At 48.8% G+C, this 22,892-nt stretch overlaps 1 protein-coding gene across 1 annotated transcript in view; it reads right to left on the reverse strand.

Moving 5' to 3' along the window:
* Window positions 1-921: 921 nt before the first annotated feature.
* LRP5L (LDL receptor related protein 5 like) overlaps window positions 922-22,892 on the reverse strand; it is a 93,827-nt gene continuing 71,856 nt past the window's right edge. The window contains exons 6-9 of the mRNA XM_027856009.1: window positions 5,741-6,137; window positions 3,774-3,968; window positions 1,215-1,321; window positions 922-1,121 (exon numbers count right to left, since the gene is read on the reverse strand). Of these exons, the coding sequence (XP_027711810.1) occupies window positions 922-1,121; window positions 1,215-1,321; window positions 3,774-3,968; window positions 5,741-6,137 (899 nt within the window). The remainder of the gene's footprint in view (window positions 1,122-1,214; window positions 1,322-3,773; window positions 3,969-5,740; window positions 6,138-22,892) is intronic.

Consider the following 22,892-nt stretch of genomic DNA (forward strand, 5'->3'; position numbering starts at 1 on the left):
AGCACCTTGAATGGGAAGGTGGGCCCCGTGCTGCTTTCTCCTTTAAAGGAAATGTTCTCGGCTTTCAGAGGCACATTCCTGGCCCCAGAGCCAGACCGTCCTGGCTCATCTGCCCGGTTCATGAATGATTCTCACTTGGAGCAAACATCCTTGGGGGTGGAGGGGATAATTTCCCCCGAAAGCCTTCTTTCTGTTGGCTTCATTCCAGGAGGCAGCTCCTTTTCACGTTCACCAAAAAAGGGGCCAAATTAGCAGCCCTTGGGATTTTGACAGTTTCTAAGACGGGCTGAGGAATGGTAATTATCACAACAGATGTGCTTCTCTGGGAAGAAAACGTCTCAAGTTGCCGACCCAGGACACTGGTGACTCACTCACTGCCAACTCTCGGACAACTGGGGCTGCCCCGGGCTGGGACAGTGCAGCGGCGCAGAGCTCGGCCCGTGGAGCGCCACCAGCCCGCAGCCGTCCCTTGAAGATCAGAAGCACCAAATCTGAAGAGAACCTCAGGGGGGGCCTTTGTTTGGGTGTCTCCAGCACGTGGTGGGTGCTGACTGCAGCAGACTCCGGCACCCCCTCTCTCAGGGGAGCCCTTCCTTCTTCTCTCGAAGGAACTAAACCCAAAGGCAGCAGAGGAGGGAGAGGAGAGGGGACCTGATGGATGAAGGCAGGTGGGATTGGTCCTTCAGGCTCCAGAGTCCTGTGCATGCACCTGCGCTAATGTTCTCTGCAGTGCTTTTCTGGAGCCCCGCGAGGGATCCTCTTCTCCCTTCCCTTTGGGATCCATTGGCGACCGAGGATTTCCTGCTGACCTGGTCTTAGCTGAAGAATCAACAGAAGACATTTTCATCTGGCCTGGCCATCTGCTCCTGTCTGTAATGAAGTGCCTCGATTTTCTCCCTCTCTGTCTCAGACTAAAGGAATTCAGAGGGGGGACACTGTGGGCTTCCTCGGGGGACAAAGCCCCAGGGACCACTTCTCTCTCCTCTGGCTCCAGAGGGGCAGCCCTTCCACGGTCGCCACACAGAGTCCCACGTTGTCGTCGTCACCAGCCAGGACTTTAAAGCCTAGCCGGCCGGACCTTGACCAAATCATGTGCTTTCTTTGGGCCTCAACTTCCTCATCTGGAAAGGGAAGAGGCCAAACAAGATGGTGTCCCAGTACCCTCCTACCTCTAAGTGTGAGGACCTGGAATGGAGGGCTTGGGAAACACTCACATAAATAAGTATAATACGGACGAGGACATGAGCGCATGATTCTTGCAGAGGAAACGCCCAGGGCACGTGGGAGGAGGGAGACAGCACTGTCGGCTGGAGGCAGGAAGCTGGGGTAGGGGGCTGAACGGCCATTACACTCGGTCTCTCCCACACGAGGTGGTTTTGAGCAAAATCCTTTGTAAACTCCAAAGGGGAACCATTATGACTGTGATGGAGCACACTGTAAGGTATACATTTGAGCCGTTAGGATGACTTCTGCCGAGAATGGACAGCGGCACCTTTCAGACCAATACAAGGGAGAAACCAGAGAAGATCTGCCCTCCCTCTACATGTGCTTGTTGTCCCACCTTTCCTGAAATGATCCCAAAGGAGCACTGGACTCCAAGGGATCAAAGGTCAAGCTTCCAGCACCCACCCAACCCTCCATCAGCTCACAGTGATGACACATGCCCGTGTGCCACAAGAGCAGATCGTGTCAGAGACCAACTGGGGCAGGGTCCAAGAAGAGCAGGGGACATCACACGGAAGGTGGAGGCTGCTCAGCAATGACTGACCATCAGATAAGTGAGGTGATCGCATTTCCCTGTCAGAGAGGATTGTACTCTGATGCTGAGGCACTGGGCCTTGCCACGTTAATGAGTATTATTATTAATAATAATATAATTAATAATAATAATAATAATAAAGGCATCATGAAAACTGATTGGCCCCAGATTTCCTCTTCACTCCACCCTCTCGCATCTTTCCCGGGGGCCCTCAGCCGGCGGTGCCACCCCAGCCCTCCTCCCACCACACTCACCACTTGTCCCCTCCCCGCAACAAAACCAGAACTCCTGGAGGGCAGAGATTACCCCACCTTTGTCTCTGTGTTTTCAGCACCGAAGACAGCGCCTGACACATAGTAAGTGCTTAATGAATGCTTGTCGATTGACCCAATCAATGGCTACTTCTAGGTAGAGAGAGGCGTTAAAGCAAAAACAAGGACGTTGAACTGAGCCCAGGACTGTCCAAAGTCATGTGGCTGCTGTACGAGAACAATAAAAGTAATACAGAGAAATAGCTAACATTCACATAGAGCTTACTGTATACTCTACAATTATTATCTCATTTGATCTTCATAAGAACCATGAGAGGTAGGTGCTACTATTATCCCCATTTTACAGATAAGGGCATTAAGGCAGACAGAGGTAAAGTGACTTGCCCAGGATCACACAGCTATAAAGGTCTAAGGCTGGATTTGAACTCAGGTCTTCCTGACTCCAGACCCAGTGCTCTATCTACTGCATGACCCAGCTGCGCCATAAGTATTAGCAGTGGGTATTATGTAAACAAGGACTGCTTGACAAATTTCACTGATAAAGGCCTTATTTCTAAGAGATATCTTTGTATACATACACACATACACACACATAGACATATACATGTATACACACAGACACACACATACATACACACACATATATACGGAACTGAGTCATATTTAATCAAAGTAAGAGCTATGCCCCAGTTGGCCAAAGGACAGGAACTGGAAGTCTTCAGATGGAAAAATCCAAGCTACCAATAGCCATAGAAAAATGTTTTACATCATTAATAATTGGAGAAATGAACATTAAAACAACACAGAAGTTCTTTCTAATCCATCAGGTTGGCAAAGTTGACAAAAAGGGAAAATGACAAATGTTGGAGAGGATGTGGGAAACCAGGTACACTAACGCACTGCTGCCGGAGCTGTGAACTGTTGTAACCATTCTGCAGAACAATCTAAAACCATGCTTGAAGAGCTATTAAATCGTGTATAACCATTGACTCAGCAGTACACCTACTATGGCTACACTTCCAAAAAGATCAAAGAAAGAGGAAAAGGACCCATTTGTAGAAAGATTTTTATAGAAGCTCTTTTCATGGAGGCAAAAAACTGGAAACTGAGGTGATGCCCATCAATTGGGGAATGGCTGAATGAATGATTGTGATGGAATACTAAGACACTATATGAAATGATGAAAGGAATGGCTTCAGAAAAACCTGGGAAGACTTATATGAACTGATGCAAAGTGAAGTGAGCAGAACCAGGAGAACATTGTACACAGTAACAGCAACATTGTAACAATCATCAACCGTGAAAGACAGAGCTACTCTGATCAACCCAACAATTCCAAGAGACTCATGATGAAACAAGCTGCCCCCGTAAGAAAAAAAAAAACACACACACATAGGTATATGTGTATACGTGTGGGGTCTGTGTATGTGTGTGTGTGGTATGTATGTGTGTATGTATGTGTATGCATATATGTGTGTATGTATGTGTGTGTGTCTGTGTCCATATGTGTGTGTCTGTGTGTATCTGTGGTGTATGTATGATGTGTGTGTGTGTTTGTGTGTGTGTGGACAGGCAGGGCTAATGTGGGAATTCGTTTTGCTTGACCATACATATTTGTAACAGGTTCTGCTTTTCTTGTTTCTCAGTGAGTGAGAGAAAAGTGAGAGAAATCATGACCGAAAATAAATAAACTTGAGTTTTACCAAACGACAGCTGATTCACTGACCCAGCTCCCTCTCTACCCGACACTCGAGGAGTGACTCACCTCAATCTTGTCTGTCTTGGCGTCTCCCCAGTAAAGCTTGCCCTCCTGCAGGTCCAGCGCCAGGCCATTGGGCCACCCAAGAGACGTGTTCACCAGGACTCTTCTGGCCTGTCCATCCAGATGGGCGCATTCGATTTTGGGGTTTTCACCCCAGTCTGTCCAATACATGTAGCTGAAAAAGAACCCCACAACACACATTTCCATCAACTCAGCAAAACCCACTCCGTTTAAGCCTGGCAACAACTCCTTGAGATGGGTGCTACAGGTTTTGTTGTCCCCATTTTACAGACAAGAAAACTGAGGCTCAGAGAGGTGAGGGGACTAACCATCATCACACAGTGAGTGTGCATCAGAGGTGAGGCTCTTGACACCAACTCCACCGTTCTACCCACTGCACTATGCTGCTGCTGGAGGAACCCAGGACCTAGACGGAAAGTCCAAGGGGACCGTGCAGGATAGGAAGAACAACTCTTCGTTTTACAGAGAAGGAAACTGATGCTCAGGGAAATAAACCAACTTGCCCAAGGCCACACAGCTGGTGAGTATCTAAGGCAGGATTTGAACCTTGTCCCAGGCTCCAGAGCCTGGCTCTTGCCACTGTACCCAAAGCTTTATGAAGCACTTTCTTCCCAACACCAGCTGTGAGGTAAGAATTATTCTCATTTTAAAAGTGAGAAGGGGGCAGCTAGGTGGCGCAGTGGATAGAGAACCCACCCTGGAGTCAGGAAGACCTGAGTTCAAATCTGGCCTCAGACACATAACACTCACTAGCTGTGTGACTCTGGGCAAGTCACTTTACCCCATTGCCTAACCAAAAAAAAAAAAAAAAAAAAAGTGAGAAGACTGAGTTTACAGAGGTGATCCACCCAAGGTCACGTACAGCTAGTAAGTGGTCAAAGCTAAGACTCATACCCAGGTCCCAACCACAAATCGCTGCTTTGCCACTGAAAATGAGCCACGCCCTGCTCTGAGCAGACTGGGACAGGGACAGCAATAGTTCTGGAGGCTAAGCCTGGTGAGGGGATGAGCTCCCCAGCCCTGCATGGTAGCCAAGCTTCTCTCTGAGGTCTGCCCAGCGCCGAGGGGCTGCATGCTGTGAGAGGCAGCCCTGCTTTCACTCGACAGGAAGCTTTGGCCATGTTTGTATCCGGCCTCCAGCCTCCATCTTCCCTCCCTACTATGTCGCTCCAGCCATTTAACTGCTGTGCTTGCCCTCCACAGCCAGGGCTCGGCAATGCCTTCCCTCATGAGGAGCAAACAGAGGTGTGCCCTGGCCTCCCCTCAGAGCATGGTGGAAAGAGGCCCTGGGGAGGGGGAGGCAGCGTGGGGCAGTGGAAAGTCCTAAGAAGCCAGAACCAGGGAACCTGGCTCTGACATGGACGACAGCCTGACTGCCTGTGCATCCTTCACCTTGAGGGGCCTCAGTTTCCTCCTCTGTAAAATGGGGGAGGGGAGGAGTAAGACTCCATGGCCTCTAACTCTACGTAACCTTGGGCAAGTCACTTCAACTCCTCGAGCCTCAGTTTCCCCATCTATAAAGTGGCTAAATGGCCCCCAAGGTCCCATCGAGCTCTCAATCTAGGAACCCACAGCCACCAGGAGTATTAGTGTTAGAAGAACTGAGTGGTGCTAAGCTGTGTATTGCAACAGGAAGTCAGCCTGGTATCTTGGGGAAAGCGCTGCACTTGCAGTCAGGAGAGGCCTGGGTTCAAATCCTGTTTGGAACACAAACTCCAAGAGTATGGAGAAGTCGCTTCCCTCCTTGGAGCCTCGGTTTCCCCACCCGTACAGCGGGGATGACATCGCCTCCCAGGGGGTGGTAAATTTCAGTCCCACCTCGCAGCGCTAGGGCAGCGGCTTGTTGCGCCACCGAGCCCCTTTCCTGGCCCCGCGGAGCCCCGCTTCCGGGCCCCCACCCCCTCCAAGCACGGAGCCCCGACTCACCCCATCACTGGGTTCAGAACGATGGCCCGAGGCTCATCCAAGTTCTCAGAGATAAGAATCTTCCTGGAGGTCCCATTCAGCCGCGTCACCTCGATGCGATCTGTGCCCGTGTCGGTCCAGTAGAGATTCCTGGCCACCCAGTCCACGGCAATGCCATCCGGGTCGGTGATCTCCGTGTTGACCAAGGTCTGGGCCCCAGAGCCGTCCAGGTAGGCGCGGCGGATGGCCCTCACGTCATCGTCCGTCCAGTAGACATAGCGCTCCACAGGGTCATAGTCAATGGCGATGGCGTGCCTGATGTCGTCGATGTGCAGAATGATGTCCGTGAAGTCCGGCATGTCCAGGGAGATCCGGCGCAAATCCGTCCGCCGGGCGAGCAGCAGGACCTCCTCGGCACCTACGAGGAGGTTCAGTCAGTCAGCACAGCGAGCACTGTAGGCTCCTGTTGTATGTAAAGCAGCAGGAGTGCACAGACAGAAATGAAGAAGCCCTGCCCTCAGGGAGCTCCCTTTCTACTGCACGGGAAGGCAGTCTGGAAGTAACATGTTCTCAGCAGCCCGCCTCTTTCGTTTACTCCCAGTGGGATCTTGGGGAAATCCCTTCCCTGTGCTGGGTCTCAGTTTCCTCACCTGTAATATCCGACCACAACAGCCTCGAAGGCCCTTACAGCTCTAAGTCTACGATCCCATGAAAGGGATTAGTTTAACGGGCTAGCGCCAGTTTGCACAAGTCGCGAGAGATTCCCTGGAAGCAGTTTATACAGTAAAAGTCATAGACAGGAGAGATTAGAGATGATCCCCGGGGGAAGCCACTGGAATCTGCTGTGTGAGCACAGAAAAAGAAAAGGACCTGGAGTCAGGGAGACCACATCTACAATCCCGCCTCCAGCACCTACCGCCTGCGTGACCGACTGCCAGCTAAGCCCCTAACATCACCCAGCTTCGGTTTCCTCAAAAATGGGGGTGACAGCAGGTTCAAAACTTGGAGGGTTTGTGGCGAGCTGCCCACAAGGCCGGGTCCGGCTGGGTCTGCAAAGTGCTTTGAAAGCCCCGAGCTTCAGAGGCAGCCTAGTGATTGTGACTGCTCTTTGAAGCCATGAAGCTGCCATTATTGGTACCCCCTTCATCAGCAGAAGGGCTAAGAGCTCTTCCTGGGTCGGGGTCAAGCCAAACTCTAGAACTCTGGCATACCTAGAGCCCCTTCCCCCTCCCCCTGTCTTCCCCTATTAGAGCAGAATGTAAGCTCCCAGAGGGCAAAGACTGTCTTGCTTGGGATTTATTGGCAGGGACAATTTCCTGGTAATTTTGCTGTTCCCTTTCTCAGGTGCCTCCACCAACTCAGGTTGGCCCCGTCTCTATAACACGTAGTCTTAGAAAGTTGCCCGGGACACAGAGAGGTTGGGTGACTTCCCTAAGGTCACACACCCAGCAGGACTTGAATCCAGGTCTTCACTTTAAGGCCAACTCTCTTCCTTCCACCACCTGCGTCTCGGCACAAAGTGAACACACAGTAGGTGTTTTTTTATTCCCTACGTCAATTATCAGGTCGATTTTCAAAAAGGCAAAGTAGAGGCCAGTGACCTTGACTTCTGCTCCTGGGAACATTCTAGAATCAGTCAGATCATTAAGGAGAGGGTTGGAGAGAACCTAGAAAAGGAAGGGCTGATCATGAAGAGCCAGCTGAGCTTTTTCCAGGACAGCTTAGCCTTAGGCTGAATTAATTTCATTCCCTTTTTTGACAGGGTTGCTAAGCCCCGAGACCAAAGGAACGTGTGTGTATAAATTACCTAAATGCTAGCAAAGCCTTGACTCAAGGTCCCTCATACTCCTCTTTTAAGGAAGATGGCTCTGTGTGGAGTGGATGAGAGAACGATTAGATGATGACCGGTCTCAGAGAGTGATTGTTCATAGCTCAATGCCGGCTGAGAAGAGACCAGATGAAGTTTGCAGATGACACAAAGCTGGGGTGGGGGACGGCAGACTTAACACAGTGGACGACAGAGATCCACAAAGAATTCCACAGGCTAGAGCACTGGGTGGATTCCAATACGATGAAATTCAACAGGATAAATGCAAAGTTTTACACTTGGGTTAAAAAAAAATCCACTTCCTATGTGCCAGATGAGAAAGGCATGGTTAGGCAGCAGCTTTTCTGGAAAAGATCTGGGCCTTTGGACCCAATACAAGACAATCGGTGAGACAAGATTGCTCAAAATACCCATGTGATCTTGGCTGAGCTTCAAGGAAAAGGAGGAGATGGTCCCTCTGTCCTGCAGCCCAGGCGGACCTCCCCTGGAGAGCTGTGCTTGGCTCTGGGAGCCAAAGTTTAAGAAGGAGGCTCATAGTTAGAAGAGCATCCAGAAAAGGCCAACTGCCACGTTGAAGGGCCTTGATCTCGTTTCAGATGAGAATTGGGTGAAGGAACTAGGGAAGAAGGATATGAAAATTATCTTTGAGTAATTAAAGGGCCATCGAGTGGAAGAGGGAGCAGTCTAGGTCTGCCTGGCCCCTTGATTGACCAGACTGGCCGTCCTTTGATCCTCACACCAACCCCACAAGGGCGCCATTTCTTTTGGCCCAGTCCTGTGATTTCATGGAGGCTAGGAATTCCCACGGGTGGAAGTGGCAAAGAGGCAAATTTTGGCTTGATATCAAGAAAAACCTTTAAAGAATGTTAAAATCATGATTCTGCTATAACATGACATTCACATTCTTAAAAATCACTGGGCTATGCAAACTCACACAATTGAAAAATGGGCTTGGGGCATAACCCTCAAAAACCATCAGTGACACATTAAAAAAAGACAAGAATGATGGGCGGAGTCAAGATGGCAGAGTTAAAGCAGTGACTTGCTCGAGCTCTACCCCAAACCTCTTCAAATACCTGTAAAAAATTACTCTAAACAAATTCTAGAGCAGCAGAATCCACAAGAAGACCGAGTGAAACAAACTTCCAGCCCAAGACAATCCTGATGTTTGAAGGGAAAGGTCTGTTGTGCCGGGCTGGGAGAGGAGCGCAGTTCAGCAAGGGCCATTAGGGCAAAGACGGGGCACAGAGAACCTGGAGCTGGCCTCAGGGGACTGAATTGCCGGAAGCTGTGGTGGTTTCCAGATTTCTCAACCCACAAATGCTAAAGACAACTAGAAGGTTAGTAGGAAAGGTCTATTGGACCACGGTGAGAAAGGAGCTCAGTCCAGCCCCAGTACTGGGGTGGTGGCTGCTTCTGGGGCTCTTGGCCCACAGACGGAGGGGGGGGTCAAGCAGCTGATCAGAGGGAGATTGCAGGGATCTCTTTGCTGGTGCTGAGGCAGGACTCTCTTGCTTTCCCTGTGCTTGCATCTGGGTCACAGTTCTGGGTAGCAGTCCTGGGTTGGGGAGGACCACTGGCGTGGTAGAGCTTGTGGTGGCAGTGGAGAGGGAATCCTTCTCACAGTTCTAAGCCAAAAAAGAGTACTTGTGGTCACTCACAGACCAGAGCACAGGCCAGGAAAGGAGTAAACACCTCGCCCTTGATCATAACACCTTGGAAGAACTGTAAATTTACAGGTCCCTAGAAGTATTTCTGAAAAAAGCTGCACAAAACCCTTGAAGCTTGGGACAGGACACCCTCCACACTGGAAGTAGAGCACTACCTTAACAAATAGTTAAAAAGTCAAATAATTGGCTGAGAACATGAGCAAACAGCAGAAAAAACTCAGACTACAGAATCTTACTTTGGTGACAAAGAAGATCATATACAACCAGAAGAAGACAACAAAGTCAAAGCTCCTACATCCAAAGCCTCCAAGAAAAATTTGTACTGGTCTCAGGCCATGGAAGAGCTCAAAAAGGATTTTGAGAAGCGAGTAAGTGAAGTAGAGGAAAAATTGGGAAGAGAAATGAGAGTGATGTAAGAAAATAATGAAAAATGAGTTAACAGCTTGCTAAAGGAGACCTAAAAAAATACTGAAGAAAATAGCACCTTAAAAATAGTCTAACCCAAACGGCAAAAGATGTCTAAAAAGCCAATAAGGAGAAGAATGCCTTAAAAAGCATAATTGGCCATATGAGAAAGGAAGTCCAAAAGCTCACTGAAGAAAATACTTCCTTACACACAACCATACAACCATCACACACATACACCTGAAGTTGGAACTGGATTACAGAAAGGGCATCTTTGGGGATCTAAGCACCCAGCTGGGGTGTGTATCCAGCAGCAGCCTGACCTCCCCAGAAAGCCCAGGGCAATCTGTACTCTCCCATCCTGAACATTGCCTCCTCCCCTGTATCACTCGACCGCTATCACCCCACTCCCTCGCAATTTTTTTCTCAATAAATGTTTTGGTTTGGTTATAAAAAAAGAAAAAAGAAATTAGAATGGAGCAAATGGAAGCTAGTGACTCTATGAGAAATTAAGACATTGTAAAACAAAACCAAAAGAATGAAAAATTAGAAGACAATGTGAAATATCTCACTGGAAAAACAAATGACCTGGAAAATAGATCCAGGAGAGATAATTTAAAAATTAGTGGACTACCTGAAAACCATGATCAAAAAAAGAGCCTAGACATCATCTTTCAAGAAATTATTAAGGAAAACTACTCTGATATTCTCAAACCAGATGGTAAAATAGAAATTGAAAGAATCCACCAATCCTGAAAGAGATCCCAAAAGGAAAACTCCTAGGAATATCATAGTCAAATTCCAGAGTTCCCAGGTGAAGGTGAACTCTCAACCTCCAGACCATTCACAAATAGCTGGAGTGCTGCTGACCAGTTACACCTGGAATGGATGGCCGCTTAGACTTGGATGTAATTAACAAACGTTGATGCCGGGCCCACTCTGGGCAGAGCCCTGTGCCAAGGCTGGGGATTTCTGAGCCCGCCACAGTGAGGGGACATAAGATGGAAACCAAACCAAACTCAAAAGAAGGGGAGTAGGGCAGGGGGCTAGCCCTCCACTCAGGGAGCTTACCTCCTCCCAGCCTAGAGCACATTCTCTAAGACAGACAAGCAGCCGCCCTGGGGGTGGGGAGGCTGAAAGTCTGGGTGGGATGACTGATGTCCCAAACTCCCTCCCTCGGGCCCCTGGGCTCACACTCAGGCCCCAGGGGAGGAGCTGGGAGACTGGCTGGAAAAGGGCCTGCTGGAGGATGGGTCTGGGGGGTGCAAGGGCCTTGGGTGACAACAATGTTTCTTCCCACATTTGAATAGGGCACCGGGCTCGGGCTGGGTCAGAGCCTCGTTTAAAAAGCCGGGCAGTAATCTGTTTAGAAGCAAAGCACTTGCCCAGCACTTCCCTTCCCCAGGTGCTTAAACAAACAAGCCTCCCAAACCGCTAAAGCCCAAATGAAAGCTTGCCCTCCCTGGGGCCTCCACCTGGATGCCAGCTCTCCCCTTCTCACTTGATTCCAAGCCAAGCCAGAAGCAGGGATCCGTGAAGGGCCTGCAGTGGGCAGGGCACTGTCTGAGGCCCAGGGCGTAGCCCCACCCTCCTCTGCGCAGTCCAGGCCTTTACAAATGATCTAATTCGATCCTCACAGCAGCGTTGGGAGGCAGGCTCTGTTATTATCCCCATTTTACTGATGAGGCAGCTGAGGCAGAGAGATGTTAAGTAACTTGCTTGGGGACACACAGCTAATAAGCATCCCAACTGAGGTCTTAGTAACCCCAGGTCCAACATTCTATCCGTCCCCCTCCCCCACAAGCTGCTCATCAGTAAACAAATGACCCTTCAAACATTTATTAAGCACCTACTATATAAAGAACACTGAGCTAGAAACTGGAATGCACACAAAATGAAAAACATTTTCTGTCCTCAAGGAGCTTACCTCATGGGAGTACAGAGCAAAAACTGTTCTCTTAGAATTAGTTAGAGGACCTGAATTCAATCCAACTTGTGTGACCTTGAGCAAGTCACTTAACCCTGTGGGCCTCAGTTTCCTTATCTGTAAAATACAGGGGTTGGCAGTTACCATGCCTAAAGCCACCATCCTCAGGCAGACAAATTTCTACTCCCTCCATTCGTACCTTGACTCAGTGGAAAAAGTGAAAGCCCATATATCCCAAAGAGATCATACAAATGGGAAAAGGACCCACATGTACAAAAATATTCATAGCAGCTCTTTTTGTGGTGGCAAAGAATTGGAAATTGAGAGGATGCTCATCAATTGGGGAATGACTGAGCAAGTTGTGGTATGTGAATGTGATGGAATATTATTGTGCTATAAGAAATGATGAGCAGGCTGACTGCAGAAAAACCTGGAAAGACTTGTATGGACTGATGCTGAGTGAAGTGAGCAGAACCAGGAGAACATTGTACACAGTAATAGCCACGTTGTGTGATGACTAATATTGATAAACTTAACCCTTCCTGGCAATACAAGGATCTAAGACATCTCCAGAGGCCTTGTGATGGAAAATGCTATCCACATTCAAAGAAAGAACTATGGAAGTTGAATTGTTATTTTTTTCTCTTCTGTTGAGTTTTGTTTCCTCTTTCTGACGGTTCCTCCTATCGGTTTTAATTTTTACTTGCAACATCACTAATGTGAAAATATGTTTAATAGGAATGTAAATGTATAGCCTATATCAGATTGTGCGCTGTCTTGGGGAGGGTGGTGGGGAGGAAGGGGGAGAAAAATTTTAAACTCAAAAGCATATGGAAGTGATTATTGATAAATCAAAATAAATTAATAAAAAAATTTTTATAAAAAAAGTGAAAGCCCACATTTGAATGGCTGAGGCCCTTGTAAATTTTTTAAAGTTATATCTGCCAACATGTATTAGTTATAAATACTAATTTAATAAAAAGTTACATAGAAAAATACAAGAGCTGGACCAGCTGACCTCTTAGACGCCTTTGATTTCTAAGTCTATGGTCTTATTCCACCTAGGGTGGAGGAGGCGGGTGGAGCAGTAGCTACTTAGCTTTCCAACCTCTCCTCCAATACAGGGGAGACTAGGGAGTATTGGCCCTGGGCGAGCGTCCTGTGACCCTGCTCACCAGGCCAGGCGCAGGACAGAGGCACGTGGCTGAGGATCCGGAGAGCGCCAGACATCTCTGATATCCGCCATCTGGGTGACTTTGGACAGCCCTCTTACACTGGAGATGCTTTATGTCACTGCGGTGGGTACTTGGGACACAGAGAAGACAAAGGCCCCAGGCCCCTGCCCTCCTGGAGCTTACAATTTCGTAAGTGAAGGAACCCACACAGCCAGAGCAGGAAAGAGCCTCATCTCCACCCACAGGGGAATTCATAGTGTCAGAGCAGTTCACGATGTGCCCATTGACACACAGGGCAAGGTGGTCAGGATCAGTCTGGACTCGAGGGTCACAGATTTAGAGCTAAAAGGGTCATTTAGTTCGGTCCCCTCATTCTGCAGAAGAGGAAAGAAAACGAGGTTTCCAGAGGACACGCCATTTCCCACCTCCGGGCTTTTGCCTAGGCATCGCCTTTGCTCTCTCTCTTCACCCTCACTTCCATGATCCCTAGCTCCCCTTGAGTCTCGGGCCCTTCCTGATGCCCTCCTCCATTCGTTAATGTCCCTGACCCTGAAATTAACTCATACTGATTTTATGTGTGTTTTATATCTTCTTCCGGGCAAATCATTTTTTTCTTGATAGAATGTAAGCTTCTCAAGGGCAGGAACTGTTCTTTTTGTCTTTGTATCCTCAGGCCCTAGTAGGCACATAGTAGGTGCTTATTAAATGCTTGCTGACTAGGTGACTTGCTCCAAGTCACACAGACGGGGAAGCTCAGGAGCCAGGAGTCAAATCCAGCTCTGACTCCACATATCACTCCTGATAAATAGGCAGCATTTGCTATCGACATTCAAGGCTCACTTTTCACCTATGAGAAACGTCTCCTCAGTGAATTACCACGTGTGCATGCTGAATTCCCTACACACCCACCCAGTAGCATACAAACTCTCTGAGGGCAGGAAGAGTTTCATCAGTGTCTTCTGGCATAACACCAGACACATAGTAGGCACCTGAGAGATGCCCGCTGGTTTGGGGTGGAACGCCAAGCCAGGTCTTCTGGCCCCAAACCCAGTACTCTGCCTAACCGGAGAGGGAGGCTGAGGAGGGGATTGTGGGGAACAGGCACGTACACAAAGTAGGATCCCTGGGAGGATGAAATGAGGGCAAAGAGGAGGTTGGGGGGTGGAATTTAAGAAAATATCAGGAGGAAGAGGGCCACCTAGCCTTCTCATCAGAGGAAAATCTCATTGAGTATTTTGATGGGCAAATGGTAAAGACCCATTGTCCGGGGCCCCCACTCCCCCACAGAGGCACCCCAAGCGAGGGCCAGTCTGGTGTGGGACAGAGAAGAGGCCACAGGCAATCACAACACGATGCTAGAGAGGAAGCCTCCCACATCTCTGGTTTTCCACATGGGCCATCATCCAGCCTGCCCTCCAGACGCTTCCACAACACAAGGAATGATCCCTTCCCCCTGCCCTTCTGCTCTCCTGGGAGAACTGACGGACACCTTCCAGGAAGGTCACAGCCGAAAGCATCCACTCTTTGCACCTATTTTTCCAAATCTGATGCCCTTTGGCACAGAAATGCGAGTGGGGGGGGTGGGGATGAGGGCTCACAGCCCCCAGCCCCCTCAGTGTCCTGAGAAACAAAATCGCCCTGTCTGCCTCCACTCCTCTCAGACAACACAGAACAGGAGCCCCTCCTCAGGCCCCCTGGGGCCTCTGACAGTAGAAGAACAAAAAAGAAGGGGAGCCCGGCTCAGGACGCTTCAGCTGCCCAGCCCAGCGGACCCATCCTTCCGTCACAGGCCTGCTCTCATCTGACAAACAGAGAGGGGCAGAGAGGTCACAGGGCATGGCCCAGAAAAGGAAGGCCAGGCTCCTGAGCTCCCACCCAGTCCTTTGGCCAGTCAGGAGCTGTCCCCCGCCTGGGACAATGTCTCCATTCATGTCCCCCCGCCCCTGGCCCATCCTCCTGCTCCCCACCCCCACGCAACCAAACCAATCACCCCCTTTGTGGATCTCCGGTCATCTCCCCCACTTCCCCAGCAAGCTGGAGGGACAGCCTGGAGGGCTGGAAGCCCCAGGGTCAGAAGAGTCACTTCCCCTGCCTCTCCACCCACCCCAAATGCGCTCAGGTCTGCTTATGGTCACCCGAGGTTTCTCCTCAACCACTCGCTAGCAGGGGGCTCCATGCTATTTGTAATGATTGGGATTTTCACCTCCATCTCCTCCCACAATCTGGGCTCAGTCTGTGAGTCATTAGTATGGGAAGTTAGAAAACTCCTGCCCCAACAGAGATGAGCACCATGGGTAACCTACCTGGGGCACTGAGCAGAAGGTGACTTGGGCAAGGTCACACTGCCAGCATACAGTAGAGGCGGGATTTGAACCCACAGCTTCCAGACTCTGGGGGCCTCTCTCTAACCCTACACCACTCTTCCCACTCCCCACTTAACTTCTCATGCCTACTTTTAGCCTCAGAATCACTTCCCAATATCCTTACCCTTGTAACAAGAAAAGACAGAGCAAAGCCCGGCCAGCTACGTGGCCTCATCCCACGGCGTATACAACATGGCGCGGCCCTACTCCACCGCCTCTCTGCCAGACGGACAAGGAAGGATTTCTTCCTCTTTTCTGTTGATGGCAGGTTGTTCATTTCAAGTCTGCGTTGGCGGCCCTCAGTGTTTTCATTGACCTGTTCTGGAATTCTGGATCCTTTGATTATCACTCGCACCGCATCTGTGGTTCATTATGGTGTGGCTGTTTTTAATGGAAGCCGAGCCTTATCTCGGAGACAGCCCTCTGACAGGGGGAGGGATAAACACCCAGGTCAGCAGCATGGATGCCCCGAACCTCAGGGGTTAGGAGGGGCCACAAAGGTCACAGGACCCGAGAGCAGGACTAGAGTTGGAAGGAGCCACCCTTCACTTGACAAATGAGGCCCAGGGAGGGAAGTGACTTGTCCAGGGTCACCCAGGGACAAAGCGGCAGAGGTAGAGATGAACCCACATCGTGCTGCTCCAAATTCCACCCTCTTTGTCCTGTAGTGAGGTCATCCTGCCCCACCTGCAGCTGCTCAGGAATTCTCAGCAACTCTGGAAGGTAGCTACTATTCTTATCTCCATTTACAGATGAGGAAACAGAGGCACTGAGAGTTTGAGTGACTTGCCCAGGGCCACACAGCCAATAAGAACGGAGGTAGGACCACACCCCAGGCCTTTCCTAACACAAGAGGCTGTGTGGTTCAGCAGAAAGGGCGCTGAACTTGGAGTCAAGGGGCTTGAAATCGAAATCCAGTTTTCTCCTTCCCTATAAGACCTTGGGTAAGTCACTTCTCTCTGGGTCTCTGATTCCTCAGCTGGAGTTGGGCTGCGTGACCTCTGCGGTGTCTTGCAGCTTTGGGGCATCCTTTCTGATGGTTCTGTTTCCCTGTCTTGTTCTGTTCTTTCACTTTCTAAAAACTGCCTTGCTCCTCCAAGGCTGACTGTAAGCAGCCTGAAGGCAGGGCCCCTCACCTCTGGAGAATCCTGAGTTCAAATCTAGCCTTAGACACTTCCTAGCTGTGTGACCCTGGGCAAGTCACTTCTCCCTGTTTGCCTCAGTTTCCTCCTCTGTAAAATGAGCTGACGAAGGAAATGGCAAACGAGTCCAGGATCTCTGCCAAGAAAACCCCAAATGGGGTCACAGAGAGCCGAACGCTACTGAAATGAATGAACTAAACAACAACGCCCTGACGGAAGAACTACGCGGTCAGCTGAGAGCAGAAAGGCTGCCTCAGGTAGCAGAGGCATCTGCAGAGCAGGGTACCTCTCAAACGCTGGCCCTTTGGGGTGGGGGATCGAATTTGGGATCAGGAGGGCCTGACGTGAGAAGCTGTGTGACCTTGGGAAAGTCCCTTTCTCTATGCACCTCAGTTTCCTCATCTGGGAAATGGTGACAGCAACAGAAGCAGCACCTAGTTCACAGGGTTATTGTGAGGCCCATGTTTTGTCTTTTGCATGAAGAGTCTGGAACCCTAAGAGCACTCTCTGGATGTCAGCTCTGGTGACTCTCCCCAGGCCACCTCCCGAGGTCTTTCTTTTTCAGGACGTTCAAAGAACGCCCCTTCCTCTGAGGTAGCTGGAACTCGCCTTTCTGAACTCCTCTCCAGAGGCTTCATCAGGACTGCCCCGCCCGGAATGGAGTGAATTGTTTAGTCTCTGAGCTATTAAAAATTCACGCTTCCCAGCTGAAAATAGCAGCTGCCTAGGCCCTGCCAAATTAACGCCAATCACAGCTGCGAGCGCAGCCTGGCCAGCCCGCTAGACAACAAGGTCCTCCTTTCTTTTGCCTTTGCCCTACTTAACATGATAAGGGGGAAGACAGCTCTAATATGGAAACAGATGCTCTGATTTATTCACCCGTGGGGCCCGGGCTCACTACCTCTGCTAAGCCACTCCAAAAAGGGGCTTTGCAACGCCCGTCCCAGTTGTCAGTCAGCTGTGAACGAGAAGGAAACAGGAGAGCCACTGTCTGGCCCACGCGCCCCCTCCCCTCTCCGCCAGCCCCCTCCCCTGGCTTCTGGCCACTCTCAATCCCATGCAACATCCATAGGATAGCTGCAGAGCTAGGTGAGGTAGGCTCTTCGGGAAGTCCTCGAGTCTAGGCTTTGCCGCCCTTCCTGGCCGTGGGATGGGATGGCAGGGCACCTCTGGACTCCTCCAAGTCAGGCCCATCTGCAACCCCAGGAGGATGGAGGCCGGTTTTAATAACACAAGATTCTGGAAGCCTCATGGAGCCCCAGAGGCCAGGGGGGTGGGAGCAGGGGTCAGAGAGTACTGGTTATTGAGTTTGTTGCACAAACATCCCTAGAGCGAGGAGGACTGAAACACCATTTAATAAGGTGGCCAAGCGCCACAAACAATGACGTGAAGGGCTGACCGCAGTCCTTGGGAACACGAAACAGGCTCAGAATGCCGACTCCAGCAAGACCAGAGCCCCAGGGAGCAAGGCATCCTTCCTTCCTGTGGAAGAATGAAGCTGACATCGAGGCCCTCTCACTCCCGTTGCTGCTACACTCTTCCCCCTAATTGGAAAAACGTGGGAAAAACTAAGGCAAGATGTGCTAACAGATGCTCAGGGCCCTCCAACGAGGAAAACCAGAGGAAAAGGAGGAAAGAGAAGGCCAACCTGCCTCAGAAATTCTGTACCAAGTGTTGTGGGCCCTGAGGCCAAAGGCGGGTACAAGAGAAACTTGTGATCTTCATTTTCCAGTTCAGAAAGAGCCCAGGTCTGGGTATTAGTGCCACGGGAAAATGCCCACATAGCATAGCTGGAATCTGTAGAAAGAATCACTAACACAGCTATTTCTTGTTCTAAGTAAACTCAATATGCCATAGTCAGAATGTGCCACTTGGATAAGGTGGGATATTTATTTCCTTTGATATAACCTGAAAGCTAGAGCTCAGAGAATTTTTTTTTTTTAATCTGGAACATGGGATGAATTAGATGGGGGCAACTAATGGTAAAGAGTGGCCTCGCAACGCAGCTCTATTAGAAGTCACAAGCCAAGAGAAAAGGAGGAAACAAGGAAAACTCTGGGAAGTTACCAGTATGGTGACCCCAGGAATAAGAGAAATTCTAATAGCTCTCAGAGGAGACTGAAGCAAATATAAGGGGAGAAGACGTCCAAGAGCTGGGACGTTCAGCAAAAGGGGGATCCAAAGCCCTGGGAAGTATGGTACTGCTGGGCGAGTACCATGGCCATGTCACCTTGGGTTGAGGCTGTCCCTTTGCCCAACTCTTCCCACAGAAGGGATTGCATGCATTGCACCCAGAGTCTTGAGTCTTTAAATAGAACTCATTGGAAAAAAAACAGGGTTCATGGCTTCCTCTACCCATATAACATGGGTGTGCCTAGAGATAAATGCACCAACGGTAATTACAAAACTAAAGGCTTAATGCTCCAACACAAGTCTATGAAAATAAAATGTCACCAGGTTGGACAACTCACATGTAGATATGAATAGAAAATCCACAGTCACGCCTTGGTTTCTTCCAGTCACCCAACACAGCCCCTCTCCACTGCCCAGAAGTACTATATTCAAGAAATGAACGCTGATTATTTTTATTAAATGAAGGAAAACATGCACAGAAAGATAGATCTGCTACCAAGAAGGGCAACTCACTCTAAATTCAAATAGTAGTGATTTTTAAATTCCCTACCCTCTGCTGTCTTGATTAAGGTGGAGGATTAAGTACTAACTCAGAACGCAGAGGAAAAAGCCCTGGCCTGGGCCTCAAGAAGCCCCAGGCTTGGATCCCAATTCTGCCAATAACTTGCTGTGAGACTCTGGACCAGTCACTTTCCCTCTTAAAGTCTCTATTTCCTAGTCTGTGGAATAAGGGGATTAGAAAAGATTCCACTCAGCTGTAACAGTTTCTTTTCTCCAAAATGGTGGTATCAACAGTACCGAGCACCTCCCTCAACCTTCACAAGCCCCTCATTTGGCTATACCCACCCTCACTTTTCTCATCAAACATTTATGAAGTGTCTAAGGTATCAGACACCTTGGTCACAGAATTGAGAAGAGCTCACAGACAGGCAGGAGTCCAAAGCCTGAGGTCTTAGTGACTGCCCAACACGGTCCTTTGCACATAGTAAGTGATTAATTTACTGGGTTAGATTAAGACTCAGAAAGATAGGAAAAGCACCCACATGCACAAAAATATTATAGCAGCTTTTTCTGTGGTGGCAAAGAATTGGAAATTGAGGAGATGCCCATCCATTGGGGAATGACTGAGCAAGTTGTGGCATATGAATGTAAGAAATGATGAGCAGGAGGACTTCAGAAAAACCTGGAAAGACTTGTAGGGTCTGACGCTGAGTGAAGTGAGCAGAACCGGGAGAACACTGTACACGGTAGCAGCTACATCGTGCAATGACTGACTGTCATAGACTTAGCTCTTCTTATCAATTCAAGGATCTGAGACAACTCCAAAAGGCTCATGATGGAAAGTGCTATCCACATCCAGAGAAAGAACTTTGGAGTCTGAATGCAGACGGAGGCAGACTACTTGCTCTCCTTTTCTTTAGCTGTTTTGTTTTGTTTCTTCTTTCTTGTGGTTCCTCCCATTAGTTCCAATTCTTCTATACATCATGACTAATGGGAAAATATGCTTAATATGAATGTTTAAGTAGAGCCTATATCAGATTGCATATTGTCTTGGGGGGGGAGGGGAGGGAGAGGGAGAAAATTCAAAACTCAAAATCTTATGGAGGTGAATAGTTGAAAACTAAAAATAAATTAACTAATTATAAAAAAAAGACTCAAAAAGATAAGCTGGCTCAAACGGGCTAGGAAGCAGTCAGGAATTAAATTCTGGTGAGGCAGCTAACAATAAGAAAGTGGAGGGATGCTAAAAGTAAACAATGTGACCACACAGGAAGCTCACTGACAAACTCAGATTTTAAATGTACATGACACATAAAAGGGACAAAAAAGGGAGGCAGGAAACAGGATGAATACAAAGGAGGGGTAAGATTTGGTTAAAAAAAAAATAGTGTCTGGAAGACCAGCAACTGATGCTTAAAAAAAAAAAAACCAGAAAGGTAGGTTGTTTTTTTTTTTCTATTTACATCATAGGCAAGAGAGAAAAAAAAAAAGAACCCGGCAATCAGTCTGTCAGCTAGTGTTATTAAGCATCTACTGTGCTTCAGGCACGGTGTTAGGCACTGGGGATACAAAGAAAGGCAAAAGACAGTCCCAGCCTTCAGGGAGCTCCCAGTCTAATGGGGGAGACAACATGCAAAAAAAGAAGAAAAAAAAACAACAGCAACTACATCCAAACAAGATACAAATAGGGTAAATTAACAGAGGGAAGGCACCAGAATTGCTAGATGACAGGACTGCTTTTTGATGTAGAGGAAAATATAGCAACGCCAGGTAGAAGACCAAGCTACCTACCCAATTACTCTTTGTTGATTTTCTCTACCAGTGAAAAGGACAGATTAAGGACAGGACAATGACAGTCAAGGTAGTTGAAGAGATGACAAGAGAGCACCTAAGTGCTTCAGTGAGTTTAAGGGACCCAGCCCAGACAAATGAAGCAAATGAAAGAATTCCAAAAGGAGCAATCGCACAACGAGCTCTGAGTAAGCAAGGAGAAGGGGAGAGCTGCCCAGAGGCTGTGCCGGGCAACATCGTCCAGAGATGCTTCAAACACTAGGACGGGATGCTAGAGGCTGGTCCCTGGTCATTACCAGGAGGCTCGTGAGCACTGCTCCTCTTCAAGCTTACCAACGACTTTCTGATTTTGGAATCTGCTGACCTTCGGTCGATCCCCTCTCTGTAGCCTTTATGCTCCATCGACCATCACCACCACCTCTTTGGCCTCTCACATCTCTCATGACACAGCTCTCTCCTGGTTTTCCTCCCCTCCCTAGAGGAACACTTGTCCATCATCAATCTCCCCTTATAAATCCTGGGTGTCCCCCAAGGCTCTCTCAAGGATGGAAGGAAAAAAAGAAGGAAGGAAAAAAGGAAAGAAGAAAGGAAAAAGAAAGGAAGGAAAAAAGGAAAGAAGGAAGGAAAAAGGAAGGAAATAGTTATCCATTGTGCCACCTGGCTGCCAGTACCCTATTCTTTCTATATACTCTCAATCTTAACGATCTCATCAGCTTTATGGGTTCAGTGAGCATCGAGATGCAGATGATTCCCACACTTTATCTCCAGTCCTGACCTCTCTCCTGAGTGCCATTCTGCACCATCAGCTTGCTGTTGCTACATTTCCATCCGCAGGTCCCAGAGGCATCCCAACACAACACTGTCCAAAATGGAACTCATTCTCTTTGCCCTGAAACTTCCCCTCTCAGACTTCCCCAATTCTTTTCAAGTAGCACCATTCTCTTGGACAGTCCGCTGCATAATCTCAGCATCATCTTCCTTTCTTCCTTCATGTCCAAAGAGCTGTAGCTGGTGGCACAGTGGACAGAGTGCTGGGTCTGCAGTCAGGAAGACCCAAGTCCAAATTCAGCCTCAGAAACTTACTAGCTGTGGGACCCTAGGCAAGTCATTTAAACTGTTTGTTTTTTTAAGAGAGCACTTTAAATTTAATAAGGCTGCCCATCGCTGCCCCTTCTGAATTTCTCATTGCTTTCTACTGCGTATTTGTTAACGTCTGGTGGGAGCTGTTCTCTCTTATACCTGAATTCTTGCATCTGTATCACTGCCCACATATTCACACACACACATTCATACACACCACACATACATACACACACACACAGACTCTCACACACACCACACATATACACTCACACATTCACACCACACACATATACACATATACACATACACACTCTCATACACACCACACACATACACTCACACATTCACACCACACACATACACACTCACACATACACATACCACACACACCACACACACACATACACACACACTCACACCACACATACACATACACACCCCACACACACTCACCACATGCTTACACCACACACACACACACAGAAGCCATCCCCAGTCACACCAAATTTCCACATTGGTCGTGCCTGAGAGTGCGGCTCTTCCTGCACCTCCATCCGGTCTCCTCATCTCAACACCACCACGAGGGGAGGAGCAGACTTCACCCTTACTCTCCTAAAGTCATCCTCGATTACCGTTTTGCTCAGGATGCTGCAGTCTTTCAGTTATTTTCCTTTACAACACTGAGATCCGCATGCAAGATCATTCTCTTTTCTCCCAAGGCTCGCGTTGGAACGGGTGGGACCCAAGAGGGGCACTGACCCCGAAGATCTTGCTCTTTGCTGACCAGAATTCTCCTGATCTCAAAGCTCTATGGATAACATGAGCTTGGACCTCAGTCGTAGGACCAAGTGTAATGTGGGCGACGACGGCAACAGCGAGGACCTGCCCAGATGAGTTAGCCTCACAGGCGGTCTCTGCATCATCCATTACCACCAGACGGGCAGGCAGGCTTCACAAGGAACGCTCACTGGGTGTCAATCAGCAAATTCCACATTCCACAATTCTTCTTTCCCATCATTCCACCAGCAAGCATTTATCAAACACCTGCTATGTGCTAGGCACTCTTTTAGGTGTTATGAATAGAAAGTCAAAAACCAAATCATTTCTGCCCTGAGTTTATATTCTATGATGAGAGAAATACACAGATATAAGTAC

Source organism: Vombatus ursinus, unplaced genomic scaffold (assembly GCF_900497805.2).
Source record: "Vombatus ursinus unplaced genomic scaffold, bare-nosed wombat genome assembly UNPS02011369.1, whole genome shotgun sequence".
NCBI classification, from domain to species: Eukaryota; Metazoa; Chordata; class Mammalia; order Diprotodontia; family Vombatidae; genus Vombatus; species Vombatus ursinus.